Raw genomic sequence first — 15175 nt, 5'->3', positions numbered from 1 at the left:
TACCTGCGCACAGGGATAAACCAGTCTCAGCCCTCAGCTGACTCTCAAGGTCCCTCACACTGCGGGACCCTCCTACCCTCCCGCCTGAAGAGCCCTGTGCCTCGGGGTCTTGGTGGCCACCAGCTGCTGCCCAGGAGCCCCTGCTGAGCCGAGGGACCCTGGGCAATGCTGGATGTGATGGGGAGGAAGGGCTGACTCGGGAAGTGGCCTCAGGGATGAGCCCCTCCTTCCGGCCCAGGCACAGTGCCTGGGGGGCTCGGCTGGGGGGAGGCACAGGGGCCTGGGGCAGGCTCGGAGATCATTCATGGGGCCCCCCTCAAGCTTCGCTGGGCTCTGGGTGGGGGCAGGGTCTTCCGGCCTCTGTACCCACAGGGAAATGCCGTCGTCTCGGGAGTGTGACCCGCTCTGGGCCCTCTCTGCCCACCAGACAAATGTCCTCCTTTGGAACATCTCCCTGCCCGAGGGCCGGACCCTCCCGCGGCCCCTCTGTGAGGACAAGGGGGCTGGTCGGTGGGGAGCAGCAGTGAGGGCACAGCCCAGCTCCCACTCTGGGTCTGGACTAATTGAAGCTGTGCCCAGCCTGGGGGACCTTCGAAGCTGGGCCGGGGCCCAGGACAGCACCAAGAACAAACAGCTGGACACCAGCCAAACCTCCACACGAGCCTCCTTGCTCCCCTCCTTGCTCCCTCTCCGAAAACTTTCGGAGAAAGTTTCTTCTTAGTGATTTTTACAAGAACCACGTGTGCACGTGAGCGATGAGCAAACCCTCACACCCAAAGCTGCTCTGTGGCTCTGACCTCGTTGAGGTGCCCCTCGGGACGGGTCTCCTCGCCCACGCAGGACCCTCCGTGGGGACAGGCTGGGAGGAGGGCCGCCTTCTGGCCGGGGTTCGTGAGGAGAGTCTGACCTTCTCCGCGCGCGGGCCTCCCCTGTCCGCTCCTGCCCGCAGCCCAGGGCCACCTCCAGAGGCAGTGGGGCGCCCGCGCCCGCGACAACTCTGGGCCTTCCCACGCTCCGGTGGGGTCTCAGCGGACGCGGCTGGCCCACGCGAGCGCGCACACACCGACGAGGACCGCAGGCCCCCTGGTCCCTGCGCGGAGGCCAACCCACCCACCCCAAAGGAGCATCTGGTCAGCTTTCCTGGAAGAACGCCCTCGCTGTCTTCCTGTTTGCTCCAGGAGGAACGTCTAATGACGTGTCTTTATTTTTATCTTTTTTACATTTTATTTTCTCAGTGTTCAAGGCTCCTTGTTCGCGCACCCACGCCGGCCGCGCTGGTGCGGTGTTTAAACAAAGACACGGTGAAGAACTACCGAGGAAGTCGTGAACCTCCTCTGTGAAGCCAGGGCGGTTCCCAGGACGCCAGACTTCCCCGAACTCGGGGTTTCCTTCCCGGCGGCGCGGGGTCCCGGGGCCTCGCTCCCGCCTCTCCGCCCTGGCCCCGCCCCGCCCGGGCGCCCGACTGTCCTCCCCGCCTGGGCGCGCACAGGGCGGCGGCGCGGGGCCTGGAGCAGCGGCGCGGGAGCCGGGGCGCAGGTGAGCGCGCGCAGGGGTGGGGGCGCGGGGGACGCGCGGCCGCCGGCGGCGTGGCGGGGGCTCGCGCGGTCCGAGGGCTCCGGGAGCGGGGGTGGAGCCCCTGGGGCGCTGCGCTGACCCGCGCCCGCAGACGGGCGGCCCCGAGGGCCCCGCCGGAGCGCGTGCGCCAGGGGACCGCGGGCAGAGGGTGCGCGCGGCTGGGGAGGAGAAGGGACCGAGGCAGGCCGCAGGTCGCCCTGGGGACCTGCCTCCCCGCGGGCAGGGGGGTCGCATCTCGGGGTCGTGCAGACTCACACTCACTTTCGTGGACTCACACCCAGGATGCGCACACACTCACTCTCACAGCCCCATAAAAGAGAAATGAGCCGCGGGAGACTTCCCCGACCCGACCCGAAGGGACCCCGTGCCAGCGAGAGAGGAGCTGCCCCTTCTCAGGCTTCCCTTGGCATTGGGTCTGGCAGCGATCTCCGACTTCGTGCATCACGGCGGCGGGTTAATGAGCTACGGCATGGAACCACTTTCCAGCCCGGCCTGTGGGGAGAGGAGCCCGAGCCCCTGGGAGGCCTGCCTGTCCCCTGGGACTGTGACAGGGAGGGTGGGGGGAAGATGTGCTTTTGGCCCCAGGGCCCAGGGGAGGGGGCTCCCGGGCTGATGGGAAGAGGGTTCTTGGAGCAGGCGGTTTGGGAGACAGGAAGTGTGTGCCCGCCCAGTCCCCAGGCCTGGAGGACTGCACTGCCCAGCGGGGGACCCCTCCCAGCCACAGCAGCCGCACCCTGGCTGGGGCGCTTCCCCTACTCCTGCTCAGGCTGGGGGTCCAGAGCCCTTTCGGTCACAGCGCTGGTGAGAGGCTTGGCCCGCTCGACCTGACCTGACCTCGTGCACAGGCTCATGATCCCCGCCGCAGGAGAGAGAGTGGCCTCTCTTCGGGGCTGTGGGAGCACCCAGCCCCCTCCCTTAGCTTTCCCTTTTCCCAAATCCGGACACGCACTTTCCGATCATGTTGAGTTTTAGAATATGGGTGAGGTTCAGTTGGGTGAGGCCTGGAGCGGACGACCAAGAAGGAATTCTTGAGACGTCTTCGGTGCAGAATGGTGGTTTATTAAAGCCCGGGGACAGGACCCGTGGGCAGGAAGAGCTGCAGCCCTGGGGGTGTGAGGGGTGGCAGGTTATGGGGTTAGGGGAGGTAAGGAAAAAAGGAGATTTCAGTAGAACTTTCATAAGCTAAAGAGCTACGGATGCGGCAGGGGAGGCCTTGCCCAGGTCGCTATTCCCTTCTTAGCAAGGTGCCGACATTAAGACGGCTGGGCGGTCCCTAAAGAATGTCACGTATGTCCCACCCGGGGGGGGGGGGGAGCTGCAGGGCTCAGCTTCTGCTTTGTCCTCAGCCACCCGGCTGTCCCCTCATCACTGTCACTGACTCCCACGTGTGGATAGCTCCAGAACCCGTGAGTCGCCCTTTGTCGGGGACCCACAAATGCCGGCTGTGTCGCTCCCTCTCCGGCACGCAGACACATCCGGGGGTGCCCACCAGGGCGAAGCCTGCACCGCGTTTGCCCGCCGCCCGCCCTCCTGCTCCACTGCGGCCGCCTTCTCCTTGTCCCTTTCCCCACCCCGTCCCGGTCCTCCGGTTTTCCTCGCCTTTGCTGTGCTGGGAAGTGAGACAGTTCAGGCAGGGGGAGTGAAGCCGCCACAGTTAAAAGACACACTTGATTTCGATAAATGAGTCATTCTTCACACACACGTATGTCCCTAATCCTGCATGGAACTTGGGCTACAGATCTGCTTCTCGCACGTACCTGGGTGTCTGTACTGTGCCTGGCGAGCCCAGAGAGGGGCCTGTGTCATCAGAGTGAAGTTTCTCTGAGCAAATTCCCCAGAACAGCCCAACACCTGTCCTTGGCTGCGCTTGAATCTGAGGTCAAACAGCCACGGAGGTGGGGTCAGGTCAGCCAGCGCTGGGGGCAGGTGGACACAGTGGCCGCTGGGAGGGAGGAGCATGGCTCAGCACCGGCAGCCGCCCTCGGGGCTCCAGGACCCAGGCACTGAGGTCTGGAGGCCCAGCTGGCCTCCCCAGCAATGAGCTTTGCTGGCTGGGTACTCGTACTGGGTAAGGGCTGCCATCCAGAGATGGCCCGGACTGGGTTCTGTTCCTCACAAGACAAATGAACGGGCAGAGCCAACACACAGGAGGCAGGACTTATAAATTGCATTCTGTGGGACCTCTGCTGCCTTTGGCTCTGTGCCCCGAGAGTGGCCGCCTGTGACTCATGTTCAAAAGTGCAAAGTCCCCGGAACCACATCCAAATGGGACTCACACGACCTCCGGCCTTCCCAATAAAGATGGGATTCCCCAGACCTGGGAGCAGGAGTATCGGGAGAGCCAGAACGGCGCCGTGAACAGTGAGGGGGAATCCCGCCTGGCTCCCTGCCCTGCCCTCTGGTCTCTGGACTGTTCCGAGGGGGAGAGGCCGAGCCAGGGAATGCCCTCATAGATAAGCCCGGGGTTCAGCACTGGCACCCATGCCACCTGCCCAGCGGAGGCCCATGCCCCGATCCAAAAGGAGGAGCACTAGTCAGTGGTAAAAGCCAGGTGGTGCCCAGGACAGCTGTGGGAGTCCCCAAAGGCTCAGGGCGGCAGGATGTGCAACAGGACGTTGGAAGCTTCCCAGTCTCTGGTCCGGATCCCCTGTCTCTGGGCCCGTTCTTTGCCTTTTTAACTTTTTTTTTTTTTTTTTTTAAATCAGCTCCACATCCGATGTGGGGCTTGAACTCAGGGCCCTGCGTGGCATGCTCCACTGACTGCCCCCCTAGTGCCACAGGGACTGTGATGGAGGGTGTGATGCCAGCCCAAGGTGAGCAAGTTTGGAAGTGAAAAGGGGTGCAACCCAGGTAACCCCTTATCCTAAGTGTGGAACCAGGGGACCCCACCAAGAGGCGAGACCTCTCCCAACATAAGGAAAGTGTGGAGAGGGGCTGAGGGAGGCTGTGAGTGAGGCGAGAGCCGTCAGAGCCTGGAGGAAGCTTCAGAGGAGGCGGAGGGCTTTGGGCAGCGGAAGAGAAGCCTGGAGCCCAAGCCAGTGCCCGTCCCGGGGCCCATGTCCTCAGTGGGCGCAGCATCCGGCCTGCCTTGGAGGACACAGCAGAAGCTGGCCAGGGGCTACGGGAGGACGCCGGTGGTGGTAGGAAGTCCGGGACACTTCCTGGCTTGTTGTGTAGACAATTCAGTGCACATTAGAAAAACATACATAGAGGGACACCTGGGTGGCTCAGTTGGTTGGGCAGTTGCCTTCGGCTCAGGTCATGATCCCAGGGGCCTGGGATCGAGTCCCACATTGGGCTTCTTGCTCGGCGGGGAGCCTGCTTCTCCCTCAGCCTCTGCTGCCTCTCTATCTGCCTGTGCTCAATTGCTCTCTCTCCTTCTCTCTCTCTGACAAATAAATAAAATATTGAAAAAAAAAGAAAACAAAACCAAAACGTACATAGAAACAGCACATCTAACCATCGCTGTAGATGCATATTTCTTTTTTTTAATTAATTAATTTATTTGACAGACAGAGATCACAAGTAGGCAGAGAGGCAGGCAGAGAGAGGAGGAAGCAGGCTCCCCGCTGAGCAGAGAGCCCGATGCGGGGCTTGATCTCAGGACTCTGGGATCATGACCTCAGCCGAAGGCAGAGGCTTTGATCCACTGAGCTACCAAGGCGCCCATAGATGTGTATTTCTTAAGGTGAGGTCAGAGTAGATAATATGATTTTAAAAATTAGTCCATGTAAAGTAATTGTTAGGGTTGGGGGATGCATGGAGTGTTAGAAACTGCCGAGGTGGGGGGGCCCGTGATGCTGGCAGGGCTGGCCCCAGCTGGTATGCTTCCCTCAGCAGATGAAAACCTGCGAGCAGAGGTGAGCAGGCCAGGACCGCCTCGGGCTCGGGGCACCCGACGCCCCATCTCCTCCAGGGGCCCGTGCCCTGGATGAGGATGGCCGGTTTCTCCCACACCAGCTGCCTCATGTGACAGAGGCGAGGCTGCCTGCCTTTCACTTTCCTTTTGCTTGTTGGCACACCACACCCTCTCCAGGTCCCACCGGTCAGGTCAGCACATGTGACGTGCACACACCTTCAAGGCGGTGACCGGCTCTCTGTGTTGCCCGGTCCAAGGGAGGACCAGAGGGGGCCCTGGCGGGGAGGCCACTCAGGTCCCTGGGGCTGAGCACCCGCCGTGCGCGTGGGTGGCACGGGGTCCGGGAGCCGGCAGGCATCCCAGAGGACCCCGCAGAGACAGCCCGACTCTGCGTGGAGTGAGGCCCTGGTGCAGGATTGCGAAAGAGCCCATCGTGTATTTATTCTCAGTCAACATCCCGGACAGTTTCATTGGAACTCGGGACGTGACTGCGAGTGTATGGAGGAGAGACGCCCGGCCGCGGGCAGGACGAGGCCTGGTGAGGGAGGTTTCGGGGGAAGGGCTCTGTACAGTGCAGACTGTGGGCACCTCCTGCTGTTCCCGCTAAGTCCTGAGGTCGCGCCCAACCAGTGCGGTGGAAGTACCCGCACGTCTGGATGGAGGGCGCAGCTCCCCATCTGCTGGGCATGCCGTGCGCACCGGGCCACCAACCGGGCTCTCAGCGCCCGGGTCCAGCGGCCGCCCGATGGCATTCTGGTTCCCGTGGGAATCCTGCCCACCGCGCTGGGGACACCTGCCCCCTAGTTCCATGCGCCTTCACCTCTCACGCGGGGCCGGAGCCTGGGTCAGCGCCTGGCCTCCCTGGAGGGTGCTCTCACCTCCAGCCAGAGGAGAGCTTGGCCTGCCTCCCCCCGCCCCGAGACCGGGTCACCCTGGCCCACATCGCAGCACCGGGAAAGCGTGGGCACCCGAGGCGGCGCGGAGCTTGGCCAGGGGCAGCAGGGAAGAGAAAGGTGCACCGATGCCCGACAGGAGACCACGCTGGGGGAAGCTCTGGCCCCCATCCCAGGCGGCGACCCTGGGAAGCTCAGCAGGGACTGGAGGGAGCTCCAGAGGCCCCTGCGGACGGTTCTGCAGGCAGGAGGGCAGAAGCACCGCGGGCTCGCCTGGGCTTTCCTCCGCGGCCAGGCAGAGGCCAGACGCACAGATGGGGCTGCGGCTCAGCTCGCATGGTGACCCGCGGCCTGAATCGGGAATCGGGGAGGCCGGTGCCCGCGCAGAGCTCTCCCTCAAGCTGGCGCAGAGGGCTCTGGCCACGGGCCCAGGAGAGGCCCCCGGGATCGGCAAGGGCGCCTGGGGCCGAGGGGCACGATTGTGTCTTTTCCCATTTCAGAAGATTTCTGTCGGGGGTGAAAGAAGGAAAAAAAATGTGTGTCTTCTAATTTAAGCAAAGTTATTTTGTGATAATGTTTGGGAGCAGCAGAGCAGATCCTATCTGAGGTGCCAGGAAAAGGCCCACAGAAAGTTTCGGTTCCTCTTCCTAGAGCCTCCGTCCGCATGAGCAGCGCTTCCTGGGAGTGAGCTGTGCGTGTCTGATCTTGGCGGCGGCCGCTGGGCATCGAAACCAGCCCGGCTGCCACGGGTCGCCTCCAGCCGTGAAACGTCCGCGTCTTCTGTGTAATTCAGAGCAGATTCCTTCCGGCGGGGCCGGGCCGACACCCCTCCCTCCTCGTTAGCAAGTTCTGGTTTGAAGAAGAAAATTGATTTTGGTTACGCTAATAATATTCTCGTGGGGAAGCAAACCTGCAGGGACAGATATACAAAGCAGAGCGGAGAGCCTGCCTTCCCGGGGTGAGCACAGCTGAAGAGTCTGCGTTGGGAGTGGCGGCGTCCCGGGCGAGTCGCCCACGGTTAGCGGCGTGATGGACGGCACGGGGGGGCCACGCGTGGGATGTCTTGGGCGCAGCCCACTTTCTTGGAAGAAAGTGTGGGCCCTGTCACGCGACGCTTGCACAATGGCCTTGAGGGGATTCGTGATTCGCACGTGGAGGTCCAGTTCGGTGCCCGTGGATCCCCACGGTCTGGGAGGTCTCTGGAAAAGGACACCTGAAAACAGCAAACAAGTAACACTTCTCGTAACAAAACCGTGACTTTCAAAGAAAACACGGACGACGGAAACATGCAGAGTCTTGTTGCTCCAGGAATAGTCCAAAGAGAAATGTTGGAGCAGGAGCACGTTTGTCTTGCGGGTGGCACTTTGTTTCTCTAAAACACGAGTCTTACAGCCCCGTAAGGAGGAGACGCTGTACCCCACGAACGCAGGCAGACTTTGCGAAGGCGGCGGCAGCATGGCCCCCCGATATAGTGGGTGGGGACCCAACGAGTAGCTTCCTAAGATGCCGGGCACACTCAGCACATCAGCCAAAACCCTCAGCCGCGGGGACTCAGGGTCTGTGACACATGGGCCACTTGGCTCAGCACAGGTTCTTGCCCCCGGGAGCCCAGAGCCTTGTGTGGACTGAGAGAAGGGAAGCCTCCATCCGTCAGCCTGGCCGAATGCTCGTCCTTCTGTCTGTCCCTCCTTACCTGTCCCTGTGCAGGACCGGCCAGCTCGGGCCAGCCCTGAGCCAGTGGGCACAGCCTGTGCACAACCCCTCCCTGCCCGCCCCAGGAGTGTGGCCGCCTGGCCAGAGCCCCGTGGGACGGAGGCCAGGAGCCCAGCAAGTGGTTTGCACTTACCATTGTTGACACTCTTCTCACCTCAAATTAGATGTTTCTTTCAAAAGCTGGATCCGGCCGTTTTCCTTTCTTAGTGGTTGTACAGGGCAGGGCAGGCCTTCTCTCGCTCCAAGTGTTTTCACAGAAGACCACTCCAGGAGACCCGCCAGGAGCCCCGGGTTTGGCGGGTGGGGTCAAGGTGGGAAAACACGCCTGCCTGCTCAGGCCCCCGGGGGGCTGGGGAGCTACGCGCAGCAGCACGGAAGCGGGTGCTTTGTGGCCCTGGTGGGGCTGGGATCATGCCTCCCAGCCCCACTCCCCTGACTGGGGTCAGGACTGGGCCTGGTCACCAGTGGCCCCACGTGTCTGGAGGCCATTAAGTTCAAAGTTCCCAGTGCTCCTGGCCCTGGTGCCGCATTCCCCCCAAACAGCTGAATTCAGGCAAAACTGTGGAGACACGAGGAAGACCAGGGGTTGCCAGGGGCCCGGGGAAGGGATGAGCCGCTGGAGCACAGGGTTTGGGGACAGCTCTGTCAGGGACGCGATGACGGACGATGACGGACGCAAGCCCTCACGCGTGTGTCCAGACGGCCCTTCCGTTCGACACACGCGTGAGCCGTGCGGTATGCGAAGCACAGACTTCGGGCAACGCCCGCGTGTGTGCCGGCTCACGGACCGCGACGCGCGTGCCCCCACAGCGCGCCCACGTGTCGACTCTGCACTTCCCGCCCAATTTTCCTGTAAATCTAAAACTGCCCAAAGACAAAACAAAAAGTCTATTATTCTTATTTTTGTAATCAAAAGGTCAAGAAATGGCCTGGCAAGCAATTTTAAAAGACTTTTAAATAAGGGCGACCGGCCAGCTCAGCGGCCAGCAGGCGAGACTCTTGGTCTCGGGGCTGTGTGTTCGAGCCCCACAGTGGGTGCAGAGTTGATTTAAAAATAAAATCTTAAAAATAAATATATAAAACAAAATACTTTCAAATAATTTAATCAGAAAAATGTCACATTAACAAAGGTCAAGAAGGCTGCAGAAGCCCGAGGGGGCGCTGGCGTCAGAGGAGACGGAAGGCCGCCTCGTGAGTCCCACAGGAGGGCTCCTTTGCTTGATAAGAGCCTGTCCCCTAAGGACGTCTCGAAGGAAGCAGGTGCCCCCAGCCCAGGAAAGGGCGAGGGTGGGGAGGGCAGGGGCCCCCAAGGCGGTCTCGGAATGGTGTCAGATCCCTAGTGGGTGTGACCCGTGTCCACAGGAACACAATTCAGGCCAGTTTTGCACATTTATCGTCATTATGGTGCTGTCAGCAGGGCTCTGTCCCAGTGACGTCCCTCTTGGCTTGTCCGTGTTTCTTGTTTGTCTGTCAGTGGCCCGCGTCGCGTACATTATAAAGAGAAGGTGCAGGAGAAGAGGCCTCGCGGGGCTCTGGCCTCCGGGCACAGCTGGTCAGGGAGCAGCTCGGGACTGCTATCCGCTCCTGGCCAGGCTGCAGCCCACAGACTTCTGATCCTGTGGCTTTCCTTCCTCCAGGGAGTGTCCCAAGAACCAATGAAGAGGACACAAGACCCCTGAGGCTGCCTCCCTGTCCTCCTGGCCATGCTCACCTTGACATTCACCCTCTCGGTCCCCCAGATGCTGTGGATTGTCCTCCTGGTCACCTCCCTGAGTGCTCAGAATGGAAGTAAGTCTCAGGATGCCTCCCTGCAATGCTGGTGGCCCAGCAAGGGGTTGGGAGGGGGAGGCAGGGGTGGGAGGAGCAGATCCACATCGGGCCCAGTGGGACCCAGGCCCCAGGTAGAGACCGTGACCTTGAGAGGGGCTGCCCCAGTGCTCCTGGGCCACAGTGGGATACGCCAAGTCCTCCCCCGGATGGCAGACAGGGGTGTCCGCTCCAGTGCCCAGTGATGACCATCAGAACGCGTATGGGGATGGCTAAGAGCGTGTCCGGTTTTCATGGGAAAGAGGGCCAGGCCCCTTAGTGACAAGGGCAGCAGGACAGGTCTGAGGGCTGTCTGCCTCTGCTCTGGTCCCCGATCCTCCTTGGGCCAGTGGCTCCAGCATCACCTGGGAGCTGTTAGACATGCAGACTCTTGGGCGCTCCGTCCTGCAGAATCAGGCCAGCCTCTCACACACGGCTCCAGGGGAGGGCAGAGTGGATGCCGGACCCCAGGGCACCTCAACCCAGTGGAAGAAATCACAGGCAGAGGGAGCATCTGTGGCCGCCCCGGCTGCTCCCGGGTGCGGTCGGGGCGGGGTGCCCCCGGCTGGGTCATCAGCACATCTGGGATCAGCGGGAAACCCATGAGCCGCAGAGGCCCGAGGCTCCCAGGCACTGGGCAGATGACGGCGGTGCCGCCCGCCCCCCACCCCCCAGCTCCAGCTCTGCCGGACTCTGACAGCCCGAGTCAGCCCCCCGCGGGCGTGGTGACGGCGCGGGCATCCCGCGCAGAGGGCTCTGTCTGGCCTGGGGCCCCCCGCCCGGCGGCCTCTCTGTAGGTGGGGCAAGGGGTGCCTCAGAGTTGTTTGAATTTCTGTGCGAGGTGTGTGTTCATGCAACACCTTGACAATTTTGTAAAGATGCAGAGAAGGCATTTTATTTTATTTTTCTATTTAAATTCAATCAGTTAACACTGAGTGAACTGTCAGTTGCAGGGAGAGGTCAGGGACGCGTCGGCTGCTCACAACGCCCGGTGCTTGTCACATCCCGTGTCCCGCTCAGTGCCCGTCACCCAGTGCCCCCGGCCCCCAGCCCCGGCCCTCCAGCCACCCTCGGTCTGTTTCCCGTGGCTGAGGGTCTCTTACGGTTTGTCTCGCCCCGATTTCGTCTTGTTTTGTTTTTCCTTCCCTTCCTCTTGGCTGCTCTGTCTCGTTTCTCAAACTCCTCGCATCAGGGAGATCCCGTGATGACCGTCTTTCTCTGACTGACTTATGCACTGAGCACTTGCAAATGCAAGATTTCATCTTTTCTGATGGCTGCGTCGTGTCCCTGTCCTCTACAGACCATGTCTGCAGAGAAGGCATTTAACACCCTTCCTCAGGACAAACCCCAGCTGCTGAGGGGGACAGCGGGGAGACGGGGTCGGGCTCTTGCTGCGGACACGCACGTGGAGGTCTGTGTCCACGGAGCTGTGACCGTAGCCACCTTCTGGAACCCGGGCAGTTTCCTGCCGGCTCCACGGCCTCCCCGAATCGAGCCCCCCCGCCCACTCTGGTGCCCGCTGGCCCGCGCCCACTGGCTGAGCCGCCCTGGCCAGCTGCACAAGGTGCAGACATGGGACTGCGGCCTGGGAGGGGCCCACGGTCCCCACACCCCGGGTTTGCTCAGGCTGGTGCCTGTCTTGCAGAATTTCCACCTCACACACCCTCTGCTGTGGGCTCCCAAGGCCCCTGCCACGCTGTGTGGACTCGGTGAACTGTGGGCTCACGCAGCACACGGTGTGCCCAGAGCTCGTGCCGCTGTCTGGCATCTGTCCACCTGTGCCTGGTGCCCGGTGGAAAGTGCCACAGCAGGACCAGGAGGGCTGGGCCGGCTAGCTCATGTTGTGCGAAGCCCCGACTGCCTTGTGCTGGGGCTCTGGGTCCCTGTCGCTCAGAGTTTGCTCAGACTGTGCGGTGAGGCTGGCGACGGGTGACCGTTCCAGGACTTGGCCTCCCAAGATGGTGGGGCGGGTTCCATGGCCAGCAAGGCAGGCGGAGGTTGGGGCCCGTGCTCGTGGCTTCTGACAGCGGCGGTGGCGGTGTCCTGCAGGAGCAGGGAACCTTCCTTGTGGAGTTGAGTGTGCATGCCTGGCCCAGGAGCCCGGGGACGGTGAGGCTGCTGCAGGTCTGGCCACGACTGCACAACACTCTGGTGAGTGCACAGAGAGCACGCCCTCCTTCCCCAGAATCCGCCTGCAAGGAGGGGGTCCTGGGGACGTGCCCGGGCCTGGTGACACGCCACACTAGCTGCGCGTGAGGACACACACGCCTCCCCGCTTTTACTCCGGTGTTGTTTTCCCGCTTGAGGCCCACGTGCTGATCTGTCCGATGGGTGGGCACGGAGCTGCTGCGTCCTCCAGCACCCTGAGCTGGGCCTGGGCGTCCCTGGGGCCCTCATCTCATCACCGTCCCTCCCTCGACCCCGGGGAGGGTGGTCAGTGAGCGTCCTGAGGCCCCGCCATGACCCACGTGTGACCTGTCCCCTAAACGCAGAATGGGACAACCCCACCTGCACCGAAGGAGTGGTGTCCGTGCCCCGAGGGGAGCGCGCCGTGATGGGCTGCAACATCTCCAACCCTTTCCTCAGCGTGGCCGTCACCCTGAGCACCCCCGGGGCCAGTGTCCAGCCACTCTTCCGCGTGCGGTCCCCGGGGTGCTTCTGCCGGGAAGGGTGGCAGCTCCGGGTGCAGGGAGGCGAGGCCCAGCTGGTGATCGCCAACGCCAGCGACGCCCAGACCGGATGCTACAAGTGGCACCTGCAGGGTCTGCAGAGGAATATCGGGGTCACCACACTGAACGTTTCAGGTGAGGACGGCATCTTCAGGTGAGGTCCCCCCAGCCCACCCCAGGGGTTTTTGTATTTGGGAGGGGCGGGGGAGCCGTTCGTTCCCCCCAAAAGTGCCCAGGGCCCTGGGATGGGCCCGGAGAACGAGGCCTGGGTTCCGACAGAGCAGAATGAAACAAGACCCGCCTCTGCTCCTCCGGGGACCTGCGCCACCAGGGGGTCAAGCGGGGGCTGCCCTGCCCAGGGAGGAGGCGAGGCGGTGCGCCTCCCGCTCTGCCCCAGGCCCCTCCCTCTCACCGGCTGGGGTGGGGGGTTTCCACCCGCAGCCCCTGCAGAGTTTCGTCTGCCCGCGCAGGGCCCACCTCCCTGCTCTCACCCAGATGCCCCATGATGCCTCCACTTCTCCCCGAGCCGGTCCCTTGCCCTGGACACTGTCCACCTGAAGGGTCCGGCGGTCCCCGCCCGACAAAGGCCCCCCCTCCAACCAGTCCACACCCATGCCCCTGCCACCTGCAGTCCCGCCTCCACTGCCCTCACGCAGTGGTTCCTCACGTCCCCTCCACTTGGAGGGGCGCTCCCCGTCCCGCATCCCCTCCGGGACACCGCTCAGACCCACAGGCAGCGCCCGCCCCACCGGTTCCAATCACAGTCCCCCTGGGCCGTGCGGTGGCCGAGAATGTGGCTGAGAACGGTGCCCCGGCCTGGCCAAGCCCAGGGAAGGGACCCAGCGAGCCTTCGGGGACTCGGGGTACCCTCCTCTCATCTGATTCTTGGGCCTGGGGGGCTGCGTCAGGGGCAGTGTCCCAAGACCTGAAGGAGAGAGGACGACTGCTCTTTGCAAATCCCTGTGGTAGGTGTTCTCACCCTACACCCAGGTCCCCCGGGCTGTCCCCATCCTCCATGCGGCACCGCTGTCCCCCCTGCACACCCCGCCCCTGCTCCCGGCCCATGGGGGCGATGTCTCCCTCAAGGGTGCGCTAAGGCAGCCAGTGGCTCCTCGTGGTGAACAAGTGTCCCCCTGCCCCCACTTCCCACAGGCCGGGAGACGCCATGCCCGCCCGAGGCCGGAGACCCGCTCACGGAGGCGCTCGTGGTCAGCAGCGTCGTGGTCGGCCTCCTTTTCCTGGTGCTCGGCGTGTTAGCCTGCATCAAAGGCACAGGCCCCCCGCGCTACGCCCCCCCGAAGTGCTCAAGACCCCAGGTCTGAGGCCCTGCGCCTAGTCTGTGGGCTGGTGGGGGCTGGGGGTCACCTCGGGCCCAGAGAGGGCACACGCCCCTCCCTCAGAGGACCCCTGCTGGCAGTGGCAGGTGCCTCCCTCCGGGTCAGGCCCACTGGGTCCCCAAAGCACTCATTTGTCCCAGGACACCCTGGGGGCAGCACAGAGGTTGGACTTCTGGCTCCTTACGGGAGACCTAAGACGCGGGGCCGGGCGGGTGTGTCTGCATGCGTGTGAGCACACGCGACCCGAGTGTGCCCACAAATTCTGACACTCATCCCCGCTTCCCTCCCCAGGAGAGCTGGTTCTGAACTGGCAGACGGAGGCCTGTGAGGGGGGTGATGTATGGGCCTAAAACCCAGAGCCGACTCCAGGAGTCCTGCCCACTCTGAGGCCACCAGCACCCGAAACCCGCCCCTCAGGAGTGGAGCCCCACGTGTCCCGCCTCCACCCAGCTGACATGCAGCAGCGGCCGACAGAAGCAGGCCCCATCCCTGCCTCTGACACAGGAGACCGGCTCAGCCCTTCTGCCCAGAGGCCAGCTTCTGCCCGGGCCGAGGAGGGAGGGGCGGGAGGAGAGGGTGTGGCCCAGGCTGACCCCACCCACCCCAGCCTCCCGCCCCTGTCTCAGCGCCGACGACCCGTCCCCCACCGCAGCCCCGGCAGATTCTCTGGTCAAAAATGGGAAAATCGGGGGCGGGGGGGGCGTGGTTATGGACACCGGGGAGGGTATGTGCTATGGTGGGTGCTGTGAAGTGTGTAAACCTGGCGATTCACAGACCTGTACCCCGGGGATAAAAATATATTTTATGTCTAAATAATTTTAAATTTAAAATTAAAAAAAAAAAAAAAGGAAAATCTCAGGGATGCCTGGGTGGCTCAGTGATTAAGTGTCTGTCCTCAGCTTAGGTCAGGATCTCAGGTTCCTGGGACGGAGTCCTGCCCAGCGGGGAGCTGCTTCTCCCTGTGCCTCTCCCCTGGCTCATGCTCTCTCTCTCTCCCTCTCTCAAAAAAATAAAAATCTCTGGGGTGCCTGGGTGGCTCAGTGGGGTAAAGCCTCTGCCTTCGGTTCAGGTCGTGATCCCGGGGTCCTGGGATCGAGTCCCGCATCGGGTTCACTGCTCAGCAGGGAGCCTGCTTCCTCCTCTCTCTCTCTGTCTGCCTCTGTGCCTTCTTGTGATCTCTGTCAAGTGAATAAGTAAAATCTTTTAAAAAAGGAAAAAAGAAGTCTTAAAAAAAAGCCAGGAGAAGAAATCTGAAACATTTGACCTCAAAGAACCTCTCCCTTCTCTGCCCCATGGGTGCCTGGGGCCTGGGCTTCCAGCCTC

At 62.5% G+C, this 15175-nt stretch overlaps 1 protein-coding gene across 2 annotated transcripts; it reads left to right on the top strand.

The window, feature by feature from the left end:
* Positions 1-1275: 1275 nt before the first annotated feature.
* Positions 1276-14710, top strand: SECTM1 (secreted and transmembrane 1). 2 transcript variants are annotated; one of them, XM_082705622.1, is made up of 7 exons: positions 1278-1536; positions 9678-9828; positions 11896-11997; positions 12339-12650; positions 13424-13480; positions 13668-13831; positions 14144-14710. In XM_082705622.1, exons 2-7 carry the CDS (start codon positions 9744-9746, stop codon positions 14156-14158), a joined length of 735 nt encoding a protein of 244 aa, XP_082561748.1. In that variant the 5' UTR covers positions 1278-1536; positions 9678-9743; the 3' UTR covers positions 14159-14710. The 2 variants fall into 2 exon arrangements, with proteins under 2 accessions (XP_082561749.1, XP_082561748.1); XM_082705623.1 differs by lacking the exon at positions 13424-13480 and having other exon boundaries at positions 1276-1536.
* The last annotated feature ends 465 nt before the right edge of the window (positions 14711-15175 follow it).

This window comes from Mustela nivalis (genome assembly GCF_964662115.1).
Source record: "Mustela nivalis genome assembly, chromosome: 17".
Taxonomy (NCBI): domain Eukaryota; kingdom Metazoa; phylum Chordata; class Mammalia; order Carnivora; family Mustelidae; genus Mustela; species Mustela nivalis.
The sequence above is the reverse complement of the archived record's forward strand: the minus strand, read 5'-3'. Positions and strand labels throughout refer to the sequence as shown.

Bases quoted from the DNA above. Each gene is read 5' to 3' on its own strand.
- SECTM1 (XM_082705622.1), top strand. From the start codon at position 9,744: ATGCTCACCTTGACATTCACCCTCTCGGTCCCCCAGATGCTGTGGATT. The intron at 11,998-12,338 runs GTGAGTGCACAG...CCCTAAACGCAG, and splicing joins CACGACTGCACAACACTCTG to AATGGGACAACCCCACCTGC. The intron at 12,651-13,423 runs GTGAGGACGGCA...GGGCTGCGTCAG, and splicing joins CACCACACTGAACGTTTCAG to GGGCAGTGTCCCAAGACCTG.